The following is a 20,813-nucleotide window of genomic DNA, read 5'->3' as shown; positions in this document are numbered from 1 at the left end:
TTATTTCAGCATTTACATTATGGTAGAAAGAACAGCAAGAACTCTATGTATGTGGATTTTTATTTGTAACTATTACTTGAAACCCTCAAAGGAGGCGTGATGGTTAAGGTTATATGTCAACTTCACCAGGCCATGATTCTCAGTGATTTGGCAGATATTATGTAATCATCCTCCATTTTATGATCTGATGTGAGCTGTCAATCAGTTGAAAGGGGAGTTTCCATGGGGGTGTGGCCTGCATCCAATATATATGGGTGCTCTGTCAAAGATTTTTTTTTTCTTTCAAAGATCACTCTCTCTGGATCCTGTATCCAACTTGTCATCTTCTGACCTCTGGTTCTTGAGATGTGAGCCAGCAGCCTGCCATCTGACTTGCCAACTTTGGGTTCATCAGCTCCTGCAACCACATGAATCAGGAGACACCCTCCTCCTGATGTCTGACCCATGGAGTTGGGACTTGCCAGCCTCCACAATTGCGTGAGCCATTTCCCTGAAATAAATCTCTCTTTCTCTCTCTCTCTGTGTATATATATACATATATATACACACACAATGTTTGTGTATATGTATACATATATATACACACACACATATACATATATATGTATTTCACTGGTTTTGCTCCTCTAGAGAACTCAGCCAAGACAGGAGCCTTCTAAACATTCTTCATTAGGTTAAGTGAAATTGAACTACTAGATTGAATATTGCATGACCTTAAGCATTCCTGAAAAAAATTGGAGGGGTTTCCCTTTAGGTTCTGAGTACTAAATTTTTAAATATGGGTTTACAATAATGGTTTCATAGAATTATTAACCAATACCTCTATCAAAACATGTTTGAGCAAGGTTCACCTTTGATGACAGTGGATATAAATCTATATTTCAAATGGTCTTCTTGGCAATTCTAGTTTTTTGGATTTCTTGGCATATCCAATTACATTGTCTAGCTTAAGAGAGATTTCAGTTCTGCCATTTTTCTTCTTGTTCATCTGTGCTTAAACTGTTGGTATTATCTTGAGTCTGTGGTTTTGTTTTGGGCCCAGATAAACTACAGTATTTTGCTATGTCCTAAATGTAAGCTAAGGAGCGAGGCTATACTTGTCAACACCTCTGGCCCACAGAGCTCACGCTCTTCTCGCAGGGGCCTTGCACAACATTAGTGGTATGTGCTTCCGGCGTAGGCATCGACAGATCGTGCTAGTACGGATTCCACTGATACCAATGATTCATTTTTTTATTTTTAAGTAAAAGGAAATATAAATAGAAGTTCAAACATTTTTTTCACGTACCTGAAACACAACTCCTGGGGTGTGTGCATCCTATTAGAAAACCAATGCTCTGCTGTATTAGGGGAAAATGACTTACTCTAGTCTTAACCAGTGCTCTTGACCCATGTGGCTGCTCTTTTTTTGCCAGCCTCCTTTGGATATCATCTCCTTCCTTCACTTTCCTGAAACATCAGTAACACAAGGTGATTGTGTGCAGCAAAAATTACTTATGGTCTAGGCGTAGCTGGAGGTAGGAGCACAAGGCAGGAAACAGCTTACTAATTCCCCTTCAGGAATCATCTTTCCTAGAGACCTAATTGATCATTCCCTGCAACGAGAAATCTCTCACAGACATCCATTTCGTCTTGGGCCCTTAGATCTGACTTTGCTGCTGGGCCCTCTCTCTATTTCTTACTCCTTGCCCCAGCTGCCAGCCTGTAACTCCCAACCCATACTATCTTTTGTACACAGAGAAGTTCAGCTCTCTAGACTTTCATTCCCCAATCCAAAGAGGGCTCAGGCCTGACCTTTGCACGGTGAAACATTCACCAAAGTGCCTTGCTTAACAAAAGATCAACAATCCCGGCCTCTACCGTTAACAACACAAACACTGCTAGAGATTTGTAAATTTTAAGTTTTTTTTTTTTTCTTAATTTAATATTTTTGATCTGATATTTAGGCAGGATTTACACCCCTGCCTCCTTTCCCTGTAATTAAAGTAAACACCAAGTTAGCTGCTCCCTACCTATGCTTCCACAATTTTGAACTCATACCTCTCATCAAAATTACTAGACTGTATTTTAATAATGTGTTAAAATGTCTGTCTCCCTAAGTCATGAAGTTGGCCTTTTCTTTTTGTATGAATATATAAATAAACAATTGAGTGAACCGACAAGCGAGAACTTCTCAATTCTCAGAAGTTATGCTGTGCACAAAAGACTAAATTATTTCAATATCTCAGTAAGTATATTATGGGAATATAATCTCTACAATTTGAAGTTAAAGTATATCTCATCAACCATGTATCAGCTCTCCAGGTGTTCTCTCTGACCCAAATGCATCTAATCTCTGTGCAAATCCACTTCGTATGGTGCTCTGAGGCTAATCCTATCCAAATACTTTTGGTATCATTCCTTCACTTAATAATCATATACTTCCTACTTGTTTAGGTCTAAATTTTTCCATCTGCATTTTCTTCTCTCTCTTATTTTTTTAATGTAGCTTTCATAGCCTTCTTTTCAAGTTGGCTCCAATCTACCCACTGAACACATTGCTTTCTGCCACCTCCCTGGCTCAAGTCCCTAGTGCACCATGCCCAGATTGTTTCCTTGGCCTCTGAGTTTCCCTGCCTCAATCCTTCCTATACGCTGCTGATACATTAATTTTCCTCAAGTATATATATATATATTTTTTATAGATTTCAGTATGTCACTGGACTGCTCAAAAATCTTTAGGAACTTCTCACTCTCTACTGAATTAATTGCAAACACCATGTTTTGTCATTCCACATTTCTCTGACCTTCTGTTCAGTAACACTTCCCACCATTTCTTCATGGCAGAAGTTCCTAACTTTTTTTGGGGGGGGGGCGTTATGGATTGAATTGTGTCCCCCCAAAATGTATGTCAACTTGGCTAGGGCATGATTTCCAGTATCGTGTGACCGTCTACCATTTTGTCAGCTGATGTGATTTTTCCATGTGTTGTAAATCCTACCTCTATGATGTTAACGAGGCAGGATTAGAGACAGTTATGTTAATGAGGCAGGACTCAGTCTACAAGGTTAGGTTGTGTCTTAATCTCTTTTGAGATATAAAAGACGGAAGCAAGCAGAGAGATGTGGGGACCTCATATCATCAAGGAACAAGAGCGAGGAGAATAATGCATCCTTTGGACCCGAGGCCCCTGTGCTGAGAAGCTCCCTGACCAGGGAAGGCTGATGACAAGGACCTTTCTCCCAGAGCCTTCCCCTGGAGCTGGCACCCTGAATTAGGACTTCTAGCCTCCTAGATTGTGGAGAATGAATTTCTCTTTGTTAAAGCCATATATTTGTGGTATTTCTGTTATAGAAGCACTATATAAGTATGACAGAATTTGGTATCAATAGAGTGGGGTGCTGCTCTAACAGATAAAATGTGGAGGCAGTTTTGAAACAGTGAATGGGTAGAAGCTGGAAGAGTTTTAAAGTGCCCACTAGTAAAAGTCTTGATTGTCTTGAAGAGACTGTTGGTGGAATTATGGAAATCAAAGACAATTCTGGTGAGGACTCAGAAAGAAGTGAGGAGGGCTTTTACACTGGAGATGGTGCAGACGGTGAGAGGCAACAGCAGAAAACTAGCAGCAGAACCCGATCAGTGAGAGAAAGCACAGGAGCCAACCCACAGAGCAAGAGAGCTGAGTGTCTTTGCACAGAAGGCTTCCTGGTGGAGTGGGGCACCTCCAGACACTTATCAGTGGAGCTAGGCTTGCTGACCAATGGAGCAAGAGAGCTGAGTGCCTCCCGACCGAAGTTTACTGGTAGAGTTGGGTGCCTCCAGGCACTTATCGGTGGAGTTACAAAGCTTTGGAACACTTGCCCTAGCAAGGCAGACACAGGCAGTTATGTCCAAGGGGCTGAGAAGCCAAGGAACCAGGAAGCAGAAGCTGAAGAGACAAGGAATATAGAAAGCAGAGCTGCCTCTGTCTCAAAGGGTGGAGTCGCCATTCAGATGGACTAGGAGAATGGGGCCACCCAAGTTTGAGGGAGTGGAGTTGCCGTTCCAGTGGGCCTGGAAGGTGAAGCTGAACCAAGGGGCCTCTACTCGGAATCCAGAGTGTGTGGCCAACACCCAGAGTCTGGAGGGCAGGGCCATTGCCTAACAGGTCTCAGAGAACAGAGGATTATTTTCAAGCCTTGAGAGCTAATGTAATATCTTTTACTGACTTGCTTGGTGCCTGTTATCCCTTCCTTCCCTCCAATTTCTCCCACTTGTAATGGAAATGTCTAGCTTGTACCTGTTCCACCATTGTACTTTGGAAGCAGATAACTTGTATTCTAGATTTCACAGATGAAGGGGAATTTTTGGATTTTAGAATTGGAGTTGATTTAAGACTTTTGCTGAAATGATGGGGTGAATGTGTTTTACCTGTGGCAAAGACATGAATTTTAGGGGGCCAAAGGGTGGAATGTTATGGATTGAATTGTGTCCCCCCAAAATATGTGTCAACTTGGCTGGGCCGTGATTCCAGTATTGTGTGATTGTCCACCATTTTGTCAGCAATTGTGATTTTCCTATGTATCATAAATCCTACCTTTATGTTAATGAAGGAGGATTAGAGACAGTTATGTCAGTGAGGCAGGACTCAATCTATAAGATTAGGCTATGTCTTAAATTAATCTCTTTTGAGACATAAAGCAGGGAAGCAAGCAGAGAGATGTGGGGACCTCATATCACCAAGAAACAAGAGGCAGAAGAATAGCGCCTCCTTTTTGGGCCCAGGTCCCTGTGATGAGAAGCTCCTCTACTGGGGAAGACTGATGACAAGGACCTTCTCCCAGAGCTGACACAGGCAAAAGCCTTTCCCTGGAGCTGGCACCCAGAATTCTAGCCTCCTAGGCTGTGAGAAAATAAATTTTTCTTTGTTAAAGCCATTCACTTGTGGTACTTCCGTTATGGCAGCACTAGGTAACTAAGACAGGGGGAGGTTATTAAACTTTTTGGAAATCTGAGGAAAGTGATGTTCATTCAATGCCCACTCAATACCAAAAGTTAACATAATAACAAGAATTTCTTGGATCCCTGACTATGTTTCATGGTTTAGGCAAATTGTACTTGTGCTCATTCTGTGCTTTTTAACAGCCCTTATCTCAACTCTTGCTATCAAAATATTACGCATTTTTAGCAGTCCATCTAACATAATATCTTCTCTACAAAAGCATTTTTTAATCTCCCTAATTAAATGCCATCTTTTCCCCGTGAAATCCAAACCACATTCATCTTGTACTACTTATACTGATTTAAGCAATTGTATTATTTCCCTGATGGGATTGAAAACTCAATGAGGGTAGGAATTGTGGTTACTTATTTTTGGTATCCCTCTGCAGAACACAACATGGTAAGAAGATTCCAACTCATAGCGACCTTATAAGACAGAGTAGAACTGCCCCATAGAGTTTCCAAGGAGTGCTTGGTGGATTTGAACTGCTGACCTTTTTGGTTAGCAGCCGTGGCACTTAACTGCTATCCCACGAGGGTTTCCTTATTAAGCATAAAAAAAAAAAATAAAAATAGATGTTTAATAAACGTTTATTGTAATTTTCAGGGCTGTTGCACTGCAAAACTCAACCAAGCACCACTCTCACCATAGTCTGTGAATTTATTTCTTAGTACATATCCATAATCTCTTAGCTACAACCCTTTGGGCTAGATGTGTTTCAGACTTCAGAATTGTTTGGATTTTAGAAAGATGATACAGAGCAACACATTAACACTTCTGCTGTAAAATGTAAGAGTATTCACACAATCTATAAAATTTTCTCATGTGAGCACGAGTCAGCTCTTGCTGCCAAATGAATTCAGGCCAGGTCAGGTATTGCTGACAAGTGATTTATGATAAAACTTTTTGTTTGCAGAGCTTTTTGGAGAGTGAGATTGTGAGTGAAGAATTGTGGGCCTGTGTCAGTTCTTGAATCTAATCAGGTTGGATTTCTTAACTCATGGTGCAGGGTGACCTCAAGCTTTTTTTCTTCAATTTTTCTGCCATCTGTGTCATTCTTTGTTGGTCTCTCTCAACTTCCTTGGGTACCTACAGGTCGAAAGCGGCACACTATAGCTAGTAGACAGCACTAGGAGAGCAGAGGCTAGCTGAGCTTGATACAGCCAGCATGGAGCCAAGTCGGGCACCAGGTTGATGTGTAATCACCAAATACTTGCTTAAAGAAGGAATGAATAAATACAAAGCATACCATCAGAACATGGAAGTTCCCCATTATCCCAGTTTGGTGTATATAAATACATATTTTTATCAGTTTATATACCTAGCAATGCCAAACAGGTGCAAATATTTTTCTCCAAATAAGGTCATTGTTTGTTTTTTCACAAGCCATATTATCTTTGATACCTTTCACGTCCGTAACATAAGGAGTTAGCACAATCTTTTTAAGGTCACAGAGTATTCCACTGCAAGGGTATACCAAAATTTATTAGTCTCTTCTTAGGGGATATTTGGATTGCTTTCAGCTCCTCACAGTCTCCTGGACGTGTCTCTACAAATCTCCGGAATTTTTCTGAGTAACACAAGTAGAATTGTTGGGTCAAAATAATGCATACTTCTAATAGATCATACCAAATTGCCTTCGAACCCTCAAATTACTATCATTTTTTTATCAATATGTTGGAATGCCCATTATTATTTTAATCAGTAATAATTATTAGTGAATCAAGCATTTTTCATACTTCTATAGAATCATTTGCTCATTTTTCTTCTTGATTCTTGTCTTTTTCTTGGTGGTTTGTAAGAATACATTGTACATTATGAACACCATCAATATCAAAATGATGTTAATAATATACAAAGTGTTCTTACAAACCACTAAGACAAGTATCAGGAAGAAATACACACACACACACACACACACACACACACACACACCCAAATCCTACCCTCATAGTTTTTAATCCCATCAGGGAATTATATTATAAATAATGTCCCAATTTATTGTCTGTCACTTGACTTTATGAACTTTTTTGTCATATAGAACAAGAATGAAATTTATTATGTAGCAAGGTCTACCAAATTTGTTTTTAAATTATGAATTTCAAGTCATGATTAGAATGTTTTACCACTGCAAGATTATAAATACATTGTTGTTGTTCTTAGGTCCCCATCCAGTCAACTTTTGACTTATGGCAATCCCACCTGACAGAGTAGAACTACCCCATAGGGTTTTTCAGGCTGTAATCATTACAGGAACAAATTTCCAGGTCTTGCTCCTGTAGAGCTGCTGAGGACCAAAAGTAGAATTGTTTGGTTTGCACAAGGGCTCCTTTATAAATACGTACATACATCTTTTTGTACTTTTAGAGTTTCTGTACTTTTTAAAATCACTTAAATTGCTTCCTTAAAAAACAAGAACAAAACCCTATAAATTGTTGACACACCTAAAGGCTTTTTTCAACCAGTAGTTCCAAGACCATTTATTGAATAATCCGACTAAAAAGAAAACCTTCTTAACTTATATCTATATATTTTTAAAGGTGTGAATAAGTCTTAGCTTCAATAAACCACCTTTCATAACAATTGGAGAACAAAATAAATAATCTTCATCAGAGGTGCCTATTATTTTGGGTGTTACTTAATTTCTGAGCCTATATTTACACACCTATAAAGTGGGAATGACAAATTCAACTTTGTAAGATTGTTGTGAAGAATAAAACTAATGAACATAAAGCATTTAGCCACAGCTTCTATTACAAATATGAAATCAGTAGTGACAGTTATTGGCACTTTCTTCCCCGATCCAGGTCTGTACCACACAATTTAATCAGGTACTGAACTGTAGTGCTGTTTGTTATCCAGTCACTCCCACAGGCACTGCACGCTGCTTGAAATCAAGGGCTGTCCCTTTACTGTAAAGGTAGTGCCTGGTAGAAGTTAAGAGCACGGGCTCCAGGGCCAGACTTCTTGGAGCTGAGCTCTGCCCTAATGCTCACTAACTACATGAACCTCACTTATAAAATGAGGACAATAAAAGCTACCTCACAGGATTGTTGCAAGGGTTAGATGAGTTAGTACGGGTAGAGGTATTAGAAGAGTACTTGAATTTAATAAATAATAAATGATAATCATTATATCTACACTTCAGTTTTTACATTTTCTACAAATGTTACAGCACAGTTTTGAGCTCATGGCCCATACTCAACTACTTATCTATTCAATCTCATTAAAAAATCACTTTATCACACAAGAGTAAATAACATTGGAAGTATTTGCTTTTTCTGGAAAAATGACTGAGTACTATGCTTTAAGAAAAAAAGTATATGACTCCTTAAAATAGCATATAAAGTATTCTTTGATGGTTACGAGAGTGGGGAGGGAGAGAGGGAGGGAGAGAGGCTTTCACTAATTAGATAGTTTATAAGAACTATTTTAGGTGAAGGTTTCTTTTCTCTTTACTTCTCTCTTCTGTCACACACAGTACAAGAGAGATCAGCACAACTGGACTAAACCAAAAGCAAAGAAGTTTCCTGAATAAACTGAATATTTTGCCCCCAGCATAGCAGGGGCAGGGGTTTGGGGACCACGGTTTCAGGGACATATAAGTCAACTGGCATAATAAAATCTATTAAGAAAACATTCTGCATCCCACTTTGGAGAGTGGCGTTTAGCGTCTTAAACGCTAGCAAGCAGCCATCTAAGATGCATCAATTGGTCTCAAGCCACCTGGATCAAAGAAGAATGAAGAACACCAAGGACACAAGGCGACTATGAGCCCAAGAGACAGAAAGGGCCACATGAACCAGAGACTACATCATCCTGAGACCAGAAGAACTAGATGGTGCCCAGCTACAACCGATGACTGCCCTGACAGGGAACACAACAACCCCTGAGGGAGCAGGAGAGCAGTGGGATGCAGACCCCAAATTCTCATAAAAAACCAGACTCAATGTCTGCCTGAGACTAGAAAGACCTCAGAGGTCATGGTCCCCAGACCTTCTGTTAGCCCAAGACAGGAACCATTCCTAAAGTTAACTCTTCAGACAGGGATTGGACTAGACTATGGGATAGACAATGATACTGGTGAAGAATGAGCTTCTTGGATCAAGTAGACACATGAGACTAGGGAGATGAGAGGGTAGAGAGAGGGTCAGAAGCTGGCTGAATGGCCTCGAAAAGAAATAGAGGAGGGATAGAGTGTGTTGTCTCATTAGGGGGAGAGCAGTTAGGAATATATAGCAAGGTGTTTATAAATTTTTGTATGAGAGTCCAACTTGATTTGTAAACTTTCACTAAAGTATATAACATAAGGGGCTAAGGCAGTAGAGAATGATACCAAAAACCTAAGTTAATAATATCTTAAAACATTGAGCATGAAAATTTACTTCTTTCCTTTCTAGGAAACAAAAGGAAAACACAAGAGACAGAAGGAGCCCTGATGGTGCTACAGTTAAATACTTGGCTGCTAACTGAAAGATTGGTGGTTTGAACCCACCTAGCAGTTGCACGGAAGATCTGGTGAGCTGCCTGCGTAAAGATCAAAGCCTAGAAAACTATATGGGGCAACTCTACTCTGTCACATGGGTTCACTATGAGCTCAAAATCTACTTCACAGAACCTAATAACGGCAACATAAAAGGAAGCATAACTGTTCATCAGGGGAGAAATTGTTTTCTCCTGATGATAAATTATAAGATATGCCTTATACTGTTTATTATACTAGGGACACCCAGCAACATGAAAGATGCTGTGCTCATCTACCCTTCTAAAAATTAGGTATATATGAAAGATCTACAAAGTATTTGGCTTCCCACTGTTCTAACTAAATCAGAGTGGAGTATAAAAACTCCAAGAGGGAGTAAATGATTACTGCGGCTATTCTGGAAACCCTGGTGGTGTAGCGGTTAAGTGCTACGGCTGTTAACCGAAAAAAGGTTGGCAGTTAGAATCGACCAGGTGCTCCTTGGAAACTCTATGGGGCAATTCTACTCTGTCCTATAAGGTCGCTACAGGTCAGAATCGACTCAACAGCAATGGGTTTGGCTTTTTTTTTTTTTGGTGACTATTAAAAAAAAAAAAAAATTTTTTTTTTTTTTTATTCTGGAGTCTCTGTCAAGTATAAATAATTTCAATGGGCCCTTTAAAGAAGTTACTGATGGAAGATCCCCTGGAGTTATTATTTTGCTGACAAAGAGTTTTATAACTCAGATGTGATTTTCAGGTGATAAAGTTGACATACTGTTAGAATAATGAGCAGTTGTACTTAAAATTTTGAGATGGTCATCTCTATCATGCCAAAAAGCTGCCAGCAGGTAGAGTCAAGAAAGTGCTTTTAGATTAGCCCAACTACCTGAATAAGCACTTGATTGAGACTTAAGAATTTCCTGTCATAATGCAGTAGTATTTTAAAAAAGTATATTGGCTGATAATTCTTTGCTCAAATATTATCTCAAATGGAAGTGTAAGCTAAATAAACAGACAAAAGTAGAGCTGCTCTGGGCTGAGGAAAGAAAGGGACTGAAGGCTTAAGAAGCACAATTTGAAAATTAGTCCCTTTTAAGATACCATGCTTCTGCCTGGAAATTATGAGGTAATTATTATTTTCCCGTTCAAATACAGACAATCTGCAGAGACAGCATAGAAGTAGGAACTAAAATATAGATATTGGAGTCCCACTCCCTAGGTTTGAATCTTGGCCTCAACACTTACTACTAACTTGTTTGTATACCAATCTGTAAAATACAGATAATCTTACTGTAGTACTTCCACCCCATAGGACTCTTACAAGGATTAAATGAGTTAGTACTGCACAGAGTCCCTGGGTGGGGCGAACAGTTAACAAGCTTGGTTGCTAACCCAAAGTTTGGAGGTTTGAGTCTACCAGGCCTCAGAAGAAAGGCCTGGCAACCTACTTCTGAAAAATCAACCACTGAAAATCCTGTGGGACACACATGGGGTTGCCACGAATTGGAATCGACTCAGTAGTAACTGGTTTTTAGCGCTGAGCCAGTCACAGTGCTTATAGAAGCATAACAGTAAGAAATGGTGTTCCCTTGGGATCACAATGGTCCCATTCCATTGTGCATGGGGTTACCATGAGTCCAGGGCTGACGACAACAAAGACAGCCAACATTTTTTGGACCGACAGGCCATTATTGCTTCATCTGCTTGGAAGCTATCAAGGCAATTCCTGGCTACTTCCTGATTTACTAACTTAAGGGCTATTCAACCATCATATGGCCAATACATTTTTTAGGTTAAACAATTCAGTTAGCTTAAGAGAGATCACTTCCTCAACTCCTACCTCCACTCTGAAAGTGGTTTCTTTTCTCTTTACTTCTTCTCTCTTCTGTCTCACATCAAGGGAAACTCAGCTTTCCTGGATGCCTTTTTTACAGGCTTTATTTTTTTCCCACTCCTAACTTTGAGATGTGTGGAATCTGGCTCTTTGCCCCTGTGTTACCGTGGTTCATGGTGATAATTATAAACACCAATTAATCACCATTTAAAATCCAGTGTTTCTGATTATTAAGATACTTACAAAAGGTTACACCCAGCTCAGTATCTTCCACCAGGAACCTTTTCTAGTCAACCCTACCTAGATCTGGGTACTGCCTTCGTGTCTCCTAGGACATACGAAAATCACCACTTTTGTCACCTCTCCTCTCATCCACCTTACCCCGTTACCAATCTCTGTCCATAAATCTCTGATCTTCTTTTGAAATCTTTGCAATCCCCACTGTATTGTATGTAAACACTGCCCTACACTTCCAGAGTGGCTTCTTTTTCCTCTACCTCTTCTCTCTATGTCATACTGAGAGTAACCCACCTTTCCCGGGTGAGTTCTTAATAGACTTTATCTTCTTCCACCCCTAACTTTGAAAAGAGGTAGAGAAACTGGCTCTTGGCTTCTGACTATGTGACTATATCACATACTTGTAATCACCCCTACTCTTACATTCTCCTGTAGAATTCACTTATACCTTCTTAGACACTTCATCATTTGGCTCACATTTTTTCCTCCAGTCTTCTCCAATTTTTCTTTGATACTTAAGCCTCATTTGCTGTTGTCAGGAAGGAAGTATAGTGGTTGAGAGCATGAACTCTGGAGTCACACCATCGAGGTATGAATTCTGGCTCTACTACTTCCTAACTGTGTTAACGCACATTAACGTCTTTGGGCCTAAGTTCCCTCATTTGCAAAATGAGAATAACCATAGTATCTACATTACTGGTGTTAGCAGCCGTCATATTGGCCACTGACTCACTGTGACCCCGTGTATGATGGAATCAGACTGTTCTGATTCATAGAGTTTTTGTTACTGGTTTTCAGAAGTAGATTGCCAGGCCTTTCTTTCTAATATCTATATTAGAAGGATTGAATGAATTAAAACACTTAAAATAGTCACTGGAACACGGAGAGCACTTAAACATGCCATTTTGTATTTCAGCAGAGCTTCCAGACTAAGACACACTAGGAAGAAATGCCTGCAGAAAAATCAACCACTGAAAACCCTGTGGATCACAATGGTCTGATCCCCTTGAGTATAGGGTTGCCATGAGTTGGGGGCCGACTCAATGACAACTAACAAGAACAATTACTATTATCCTTTGATAACATTAATATCCTTGTTGATTCTTGGCTTTCAACTGCTGGCCATAATGGCACCAACACATAGTTCTACCTTGAACCAGCTTATCACAAAGTACTACTTTAAGTTTTCAAACCTGGTATTTCTCTCCAAATATAAAAAGTCCTTCCACTCATCTTTCTCATTCCTGAAAACTATCAGAACCTACCCTTTATTCTCTTAAGTCAATTCTCTTCCATTTCACCCAAACATTAGCAAACTAACTTTATGACCTTTAAATCTCACAATTTCCTAACATGAATATTCAACTCTAGTCAGTCTATTCTCTTCACTCTTCAAATACATATATTTAGAAGCACTTCCCAATGTATGTATCTCTATCATCTGTATCTAACTTATCCTTTAACAACCAAATAAAGTCATTATCTTTCATGAAGTTTTCTCCAACACATTCTAACCTGTGACCACCTCCCTCTTTTCCCCAAACACACAAACTCATAAGCCACACAAACCTCCTGTGCTTTACTGAATCACTTCCCCAGGCATTTAGTGAGCATCTTAAAATCAGAAAACTCTGAAACAGGGAGCATGAAAGCAGACATTCAGATGGTTCGCTCTTCATCTAGGATTGATCTCGCCACTCTAGAGGGAACCCTAAACTCCATTGCAGCTGCTTATAAGATACATTTATTGCTAGAATTCAAATGTGAAGTCATCTTTAAATATGTCATCTTTTAACATAAATGTTTGGCTGCTTAGAGTTCGGTGTAGGTACAAAGAGAAATTCAAAAATATTTTCTATGAAAGTTAAAGTCTGAAACATACTATACAAGTCAATCCAAAATCATTAGATAAATATATACCTTAAATGATTTTGAAAAGTAAAAGTTTTACTTAAACAAAATACTTCTTTATAAATTATATTACTGTGATGTCCACATTTTTCATTTGCTTCAAACTTTTTATCCATTTCCTCTTAGACACTTACAAAAATATGCTAAGCAATAAAGGAATTAAAAAATTTTGTTTAGAATTACCATTATATAAGTATTACATAAATATGCATGTGGGGAAGAGACAAAATCATGTAGAAAATTGTAACTGAATTCTAGATATGTATATCTAGATATACATACACGTGTATACATATATACAATTTCAACTACTTTTAACATTTTTCTTTTGATCAAAAGTTTAAAATGCTTTGTGAATATAATAGAAATATCAAAAAGACAATTAGCGTAAACTAAGTTTTTAATGTAATAATTAACAAGAGTAGCACCGTTCCTGAGATTATTATGATTTGTGTCTAATACTCAAAGTGTTAGTTCAATATTTGCAATTATTTCTAACCATTTTCAATTTTAACTAATATGAACATAAACACACTGTTAAAACATCATCACGTATTTTAAGTTATAGAGAAATACCGCCGTTTCTTAGAAGAAACAGGGATAATTAAAATCTATAAAATACTAGGTGGTTTCCACTCACAATTTGACCAACAGTAAAGGATCAGGAGGAAAAAGCCTACCTTCCATCGCCCTTTTAAAGAAGACCTTACAGCTCCCACAGGTAAGGACGCCATAATGACAGCCTGAGGCTTCATCCCCACAGATTAAACAAATTTTCTGAGGTAATGACTCGAAGCTGTACTGTGGGCTCTGGCTGGCTTCTGAATCCGTCCTTGAAATGCAAAACAAAGTACTTGATTTATTTTTAGGAGTGCCACTATCTAATACTAACGGTTTCTTAATCCAGCATTCAAAGGGGATTTTTAAAAAAACAGAGGAGTATATATACATACTTGGAAGACATGCAAACTAAATTCGGTGTAATGGACTCCCTGTAATGGATTCGCCAGACTCCCAGATTATTAGCCATTCATCAGTAACACCCAATATAAAAGAATAATAAATAATAAGTGCATAATTTTCTGCTTGGGGAAACTAAAGTCCATTGGTTTAGGAAAAAAAAATCTTTCTACAAAACTCCTTATATAAAAGCAATTTAGACTTTGACAAATGAAATGCTATGCCTTTCCTGTACTATGGATAACAGTAAACATGGTCATGCTTTAACAATTCAATCCTACATAACATGCTTTCCTTCTGAGTTTTTAAAACTCAGTCTTGTAATGACTGTTTACTTCAACAAGTATATGTTTGTCATTTTAAATTCAAGTATTGTTCAGTGCACTGACACTGTTTTGCCTGCCTATTCACAGCACATAAAACTCCAAACCGAGCATTCTTTTTTCTTTTAAATCTATTACTTCAGAGTGTAACCGAAAATATTTTTGAAAAACTACGACAGAAATTTGTAGGAAATCCGAAACAATATTAGAATACGGTGCACTGCAGGATTGGTACTTAAATCCACAATTTAAACATCTTACACTTAAATTAATTTTAATCTTGCAAATTGAGCTGTTAAGTTTCCAAACCCCTAAAACGGTTCTGCTTTCGGTTCTGGCTGGTCACCTTCCATCAAGTCCCACCCCTCCCGGCGGAACGGTGCCTTAACTGCTCTCCAAGACAGGCATTCCCCGTAAAAGTCCTTCTAAGAAATGACGCATTTCATAAAGCCTCCAAATTTCAGCGTCCTTTCTGCTCAGCGAGGCTACAGGGGACCTAGCGTGACGCGGCACATTTTAAATCAGGGCTGGTCCTGCTTCGAGATCTCTTAGATTTGTAAGTTTAAAATGCTTCCGGGGATGCACATTCCCAAACTGGCATATCCTGAGCCCCCTGTTTATCCCCCAAAAGAGTGAAGGGACGAGGTAAGAAGGGAGGCAAGCTGCCCGCGCGTGCCGCGCCCCGGCCGCCCACTCCCTCGCGGGTACCCCAGGGAGATGGAGCGTAGCGTGGCGGATCCCCGCAGGCAGCGGCAAGCGGGCGGGACCTCTACACACGCGACTTGCCAGCGCGCGCCCGCCCCGGGCCCTCACCTCAGGTAGTTGAGATATGGCGGGTACACCTGCGGAAGGCCCTCCTTGAGCACAGCGGCCTGGTAGCCGAGCTGCGGGATCCCGTTGAGGCCGAGCGGCGGATAGAGCGCGGGGACCGCCCCGGCGGCGGCGACGGCGGCTGAGGCGGCCGAGGTGGAGGGCAAGCCGTCTCGCGGGTGCAGGCAGACGCCAGCGCCAGGCGCCTTGCAGGGCGGCGTCGCGAACGGACTCTGCTGGGGCGGCGCGCCCTCCGCTTTGTACAGGATGCACTCTAGGGTCGACCCCGACGAGGACGCAGACGAGATGGAGGCACTGGCGGCCGTGGCCGCCAACAGCGCTTCCGCGGGTCTGGACGACGGTGCTCGCGGCGGCGGCAGAGGCGGCGGCGGTGGCGCCAGCTGGAAATCCGGGAAGGCGGAGGCTTGGGAACCGGCCACCAGGTAGGGACGCGGGGGGCGCAAGGCGGCCTCGGCTCCTTCTTCCTCCTCCTTGATCTTCAGGGCTGGCGGCTGAAAGTCGCCGTAGAGCGGGAAAACGTCACCCTTGGGCTCAGCGTCCGGCGGGTATGCGCAGTCGGGGAAGTCGACGCCGGCGCCGGGGGTGGACGAGGCCGAGGGCGAGCCCCTTGGCGGGACGAAGGCGCTGGCGACCGCGGCCCCGCTGTCGTAGCTCTCCCCCTCCAGCAACTGCCGGGTCCGAGTGCGGGCTGCCAGGAAGGCCGGGTTGAGCGGCACGATGGGCACGTGGATGAAATCCACCACCGTGGTGGCCATCGGGGAGCGCGCGGGCGCCGCCGGCGCATCCTGCTCCGCCAGGGTGACCCTGGACGCCAAAAAGCGGGAATCTTCCTTGGGTACGAGGGCGACGCTTCCTGCGGTCGCCCCAGGCGCAGTGGCCGCGGCTCCTCCTCCGGCCGCTGTGCTTCCCAGAGCCCGGGGTTTGCCTTTCAGAAGCGGACTCGCGGAGCCCTGGGACTCGGAGCCATCCTCCTCCTCGGCCTCCACCATAGAAGGCTGCGGAGACGGCTTCACAGGGGCCCCGGGCCACTGAGGGCCCCCAGGAGTCGGAGGCAGCAGCTGCTGGGACGGCGACAGCTCCCTGTGCATCACCTTGTGGGGTGCCGCCGCCCCTGAGTGGTCGCCAACCTTGCCCCCGGGCCGACTCATGAGCAAAGGCAACGCCCCCTGGGTGGCGGGAGCAGCACGAGGGTCTTCGGGAAGCTCAGGGCTAAACATGCACCAAGGGCTGGTTGCCTCGCAGGCAGGAGGGCTGGCGTGGCTGTGTCCAGGACCGGGGGTCGCCAGCAACGTGTCTAAGACGCTGTCCAGCAGCCCACTGTCCTTTTTGGGGGGTCTAGAGCTGCGTCCTCCAGCACCCCCTGCGGCTTCCGCTCCGGGATATGGGTCCTCCACGTCCGACAGCGGCTGCTGGTTCGGCGTGCTCGCTTCGGGGGGGTTTTGTCCCTGGCAGGGCTGAGGGAAGAGCAGCCCGTCCAGGGAGATGGGTATTGCCGAGGCTACCGGCGGGTCGTCCGAGGTCTGGCTCTCCTGGAAGGGGCCAGCATCGGAGCGACCCAGCAGGGGGGATCTAACCTGGGTTGGGGAGGGCGCGCCGCCCGCCACGTGAGGAGCCCGAGGATCCTTTGCCTTCGGCTCAGTCATGACGACCGGGTCTCCACTTTTCTCCTCCTCCTCCGACACAAGGGAGGAGGGAAAAAGGAAGGAGGAGGGGGTGTCGGGAATATAGGAACAAGGGGAGGAGAAAATGGGAGTTGAATTTGGCTGGACCTGGGGGATCTCCACCTCCTGGGTCTCGAGGGGGCGGTGCTGGTCAGCGCCTGCCCTCGCCCTCCGACCGGTCCGCAGAAGTAGGGTGGCTGTCGTCCGGTCCCTGCGGTGAGTGGGAGAGCAAAGGAGAGGGTAGTTGTAGGGATCTCGCCTTCTAACTGGGAGAGTTCTCCAAGAGTTGTCAGGCTCCCGTCCGAGGACGGAAGGTAGAGAATACTCAATAAGTCCCGCACTGGCTTGGCCGCGGCTGAGAAAGCGATTAGACAGGGCTGTTTCTCCCGGTTTCAAACCCGTGCGAGCTGTGTGGCTCCCAGTACTTCTCTCTCCGTTTCTTTCCACTTCTCACTAGAACACCGGGACTAGTCGGACCTCTCGGCACAGCTTGATCTCAGAGACAGCAGTGCTTCTGCCGGCTCCCTATAGCGACAACCGTCTCTGTGGCGCTCGCAGTTTTTGGCAGTCCAGGAAGACAAGCCGCCTCTGGCTGCAGATTCCACCCAAATGCCAGTTATTCTCATTGAGAACGCTACCCATAGACCATAGTCCTCGCACACCCAATACTACAGGGCTTAATTCGAGTAGTGACAGCCAACCAGGTACTGGTCCCGAGGCTTTCTAACAACGCCTCCTTCCTCTCCGGGAGGCCCCGCCCGAGGCTCCTCCCCACCCCAATGAAGGATCGAGTCTGAAACTCTGGAATTAGGATTCCCATCCGTTTGCTAGTCTGAATTCCACTCTTTGAATAGCTGGTAGAATGGAACCCCATAAGCATATTAGATTTTGTACGACCAATTAAGAATTATGCCCTAACTGGAAAAAAGGAGCTCTAGTGGTGCAGTGGTTAAAGCGCTCGGCTGCTAACCAAGAAGCCTGCGGTTGGAACACACCCGCCGCTCCACCAGAGTAAGATGTGGCAAGTCTTCTTGTTTAAAGATTACAGCCTTGGTTAGGGCAGTTCTTCTCTGTCCGGTAGGGTTGCTATGAGTTGGAATGGACTGGAGGGCAGTGGGTTTGGTTTCAGCTTAACTGGAAAAACAAATGAACTCTTATCAGATGCAGAATTTTATAGCTGTTTCGGGAATTCAATTTTGTAAAGATTTAACATAGAGGAAGACATTAGGCTGTATTATCTTTCAGAATAACTGTATCCAGGATAATCCTAGATACTTTAAAAGAGAACCTCTCCCTTATGACTTGCATAAAAGCGAGTGCTTTCACTGCAACTTATATGTCCTGTTCCTCTTGAACAGACCTCACTGTAGCAGTGGAATTTGGGACTGGAAGATAGTTGATAAGACCTCTTCAACAGTGAGGGAAGTTTGGATATTGTGTGCCGTAATTTGTTTGTCCTAAGGAATGCATCCCAATTTTTAACAAATCACACTTTAAGCTCCAGTTTATACCCTGCTATGTCATAAGGTCCTCAGTAGAGATGTTAAATAGTATTTTCTCCCCTCAGCATTCTTTTTCTTAAAAATAATTGTCATTGAGCTTTTTTAAACAGACCACCTCTAAATTCAAGAAGGCACAGTACAGAGAGGGAAGAATAGGGCAATACATACTTTAGATAGAGTCATAAGCTAACAATCTCTATGCTTAACCCAAGACCTTTTGGTGTCCTGTCATCATTTTAAATATACCCTGTCCAAAACAGAATTACTCATTTGGACACTTCCTTACAGGAACTGAAAATCCTATCTGTATTTATGCCTTACAGGTTTGCAGCCAGGTGCAAAGGATACAGAAGAAGATTAGAAGACTCCAGGATGGACAGAGTTGCTAGAGGTAAGGGACCTGGATCCCTGAATCATCTGGGGAAGGGCTACATGAGTGAGAAACAAACCTTATCGTGTCAGGCCACTGGATTTGGCAATTGATTGTTCCAATAATCAGCTTACCCTAAGACTAATTTTAGGAAACCCTGGTGGCATAGTGGTTAAGTTGCTACGGCTGCTAACCAAAGGGTTGGCAGTTCTAATCCACCAGGGGCTCCTTGGAAACTCTATGGGGCAGTTCTACTCTGTCCTATAGGGTCGCTATGAGTCGGAATCGACTTGACAGCACTGGGTTTGGTTTTTTTGGGTTTAAGACTAATTTTAGATATGCAGAAATTAGCCAGGTAGAGGAGAGATGAAGGGAATTCCAAGAAGCAAGTTGTTATGAATTTAATTGTCTCCCCTCCCCACCACCAAAAAAAAAAAAAAAATACTAATCCTTACACCCAGTGAATGTGACCTTGTTTGGGAAAATAGAGTTTTTCTTTGCAGATGTTATTAATTAAGGTAAAGAAGTCATACGGGAGTAGTGTGAGTCCAAATTCTAATCCCTTCTGAGTGGAGTCTTATAAAAGAGGACAGACATGGAAACAGAGTGACACATAGGGAGAAGACAGACACCATATGATGACACAGGCAGTTGCATCTATAAGCAGCAAAGGAGCACCAGGGTTTGCCAGCACCCACCAGAAACTAGGAGAGAGGCATGGGACAATTCCTCTGTCAAAGCCCTCTGAAGGAATTGACACTGCTAATACTCTGATATGTACTTCTAGTCACCAGAACTGTGAGAAATTAAATTCCTGTTCTTTAAAGCCACCCCACTTGTGGCATTTGTTATGGCACCCCTAGGAAGCTAAGGTAGTGTGTTCAAAACCCATTGTTGTCCAGGTGATTCTGACACATTGCGACCCTGTAGGACAGAGTAGCGACCCCATAGGACAGAGTAGAACTACCCCATAGAGTTATCAAGGAGCTCCTGATGGATTGGAATGCCAACCTTACCTTTTGGTTAGCAGCAGAGCTCTTAACCACTGTGCCACCAGGGCTCCATAGCATGTTCATAGGGCATCAAACAGCAGAACACGTTATGGGAACTGCAAGATCATTATGGACAGAGCATGGGGTGTGGGGATGGAAGATGAGGCCAGAGAGGTGAACTAACTTATTTTTATTAATATTGTTGTTATTGCTTTCAAGTTTTCCTCTTCCCAGCCCATCTTAAAAGATTTAACATGCTTTTTTTATTGGGATATAATTCATACATGATAAATTTACCTATTTAATTTGTACAATTCAGTGGTTTTGAATATATTCACAGGGTCGCTATGAGTCGGGATTGCCTTGATGACAACGGGGTACAACCATCACCACTATCAATTCTAGAAGATTTTCATCACCCCCAAAAGAAATTCCATACCCTTTAGCAGCCACTCCCCATTTCTCTCAAGGACTCTAGCTCTGGCAACCACTAATCTACTTTCTGTCTCTATGGATGTACCTATTTTTTTAATAAATAGAATCATACTATATGTGGCCTTTTTGACTGGCTTCTTTCACTTAACATGATGTTTTCAAGGTTCATCCATGTTGTAGCATGTATCAAAAAGTACATTTCTTTTTATTGCCAAATAATATTTCATTGTATGAATGTACCACATTTTATTTACTCATTCATCAATCGATGACTCTTTAGGCCATTTCTACTTTTTGGTTATTATGAGTAATGCTACTATGAGCATTCGTTTA

The 20,813-nt window shown here is 42.6% G+C and overlaps 1 protein-coding gene and 1 long non-coding RNA gene across 4 annotated transcripts in view; one reads left to right on the top strand and one right to left on the bottom strand.

Moving 5' to 3' along the window:
- The window catches only part of PGR (progesterone receptor), an 83,038-nt gene extending 65,841 nt beyond the window's left edge, over positions 1–17,197 (bottom strand). For both annotated transcript variants that reach the window (XM_049889479.1, XM_049889481.1), the window contains exons 1-2: positions 15,503–17,197; positions 14,087–14,238 (exon numbers count right to left, since the gene is read on the bottom strand). In XM_049889479.1, coding sequence (XP_049745436.1) covers positions 14,087–14,238; positions 15,503–17,163 — 1,813 coding nt within the window. In that variant the 5' untranslated portion in view covers positions 17,164–17,197. The remainder of the gene's footprint in view (positions 1–14,086; positions 14,239–15,502) is intronic.
- Positions 15,077–20,585, top strand: LOC126078743 (uncharacterized). Of its 2 annotated transcripts, none has more exons than XR_007518149.1 (3): positions 15,077–15,245; positions 19,007–19,074; positions 20,386–20,585. It is a non-coding gene; the product is annotated as an uncharacterized LOC126078743 (long non-coding RNA). The 2 variants fall into 2 exon arrangements; XR_007518148.1 differs by lacking the exon at positions 15,077–15,245 and adding an exon at positions 17,898–18,192.
- Positions 20,586–20,813: the final 228 nt, after the last annotated feature.

Source organism: Elephas maximus, chromosome 7 (assembly GCF_024166365.1).
Source record: "Elephas maximus indicus isolate mEleMax1 chromosome 7, mEleMax1 primary haplotype, whole genome shotgun sequence".
NCBI lineage: Eukaryota > Metazoa > Chordata > Mammalia > Proboscidea > Elephantidae > Elephas > Elephas maximus.
Note: the sequence above shows the minus strand (reverse complement) of the source record. Positions and strands in the feature narration are given on the sequence as shown.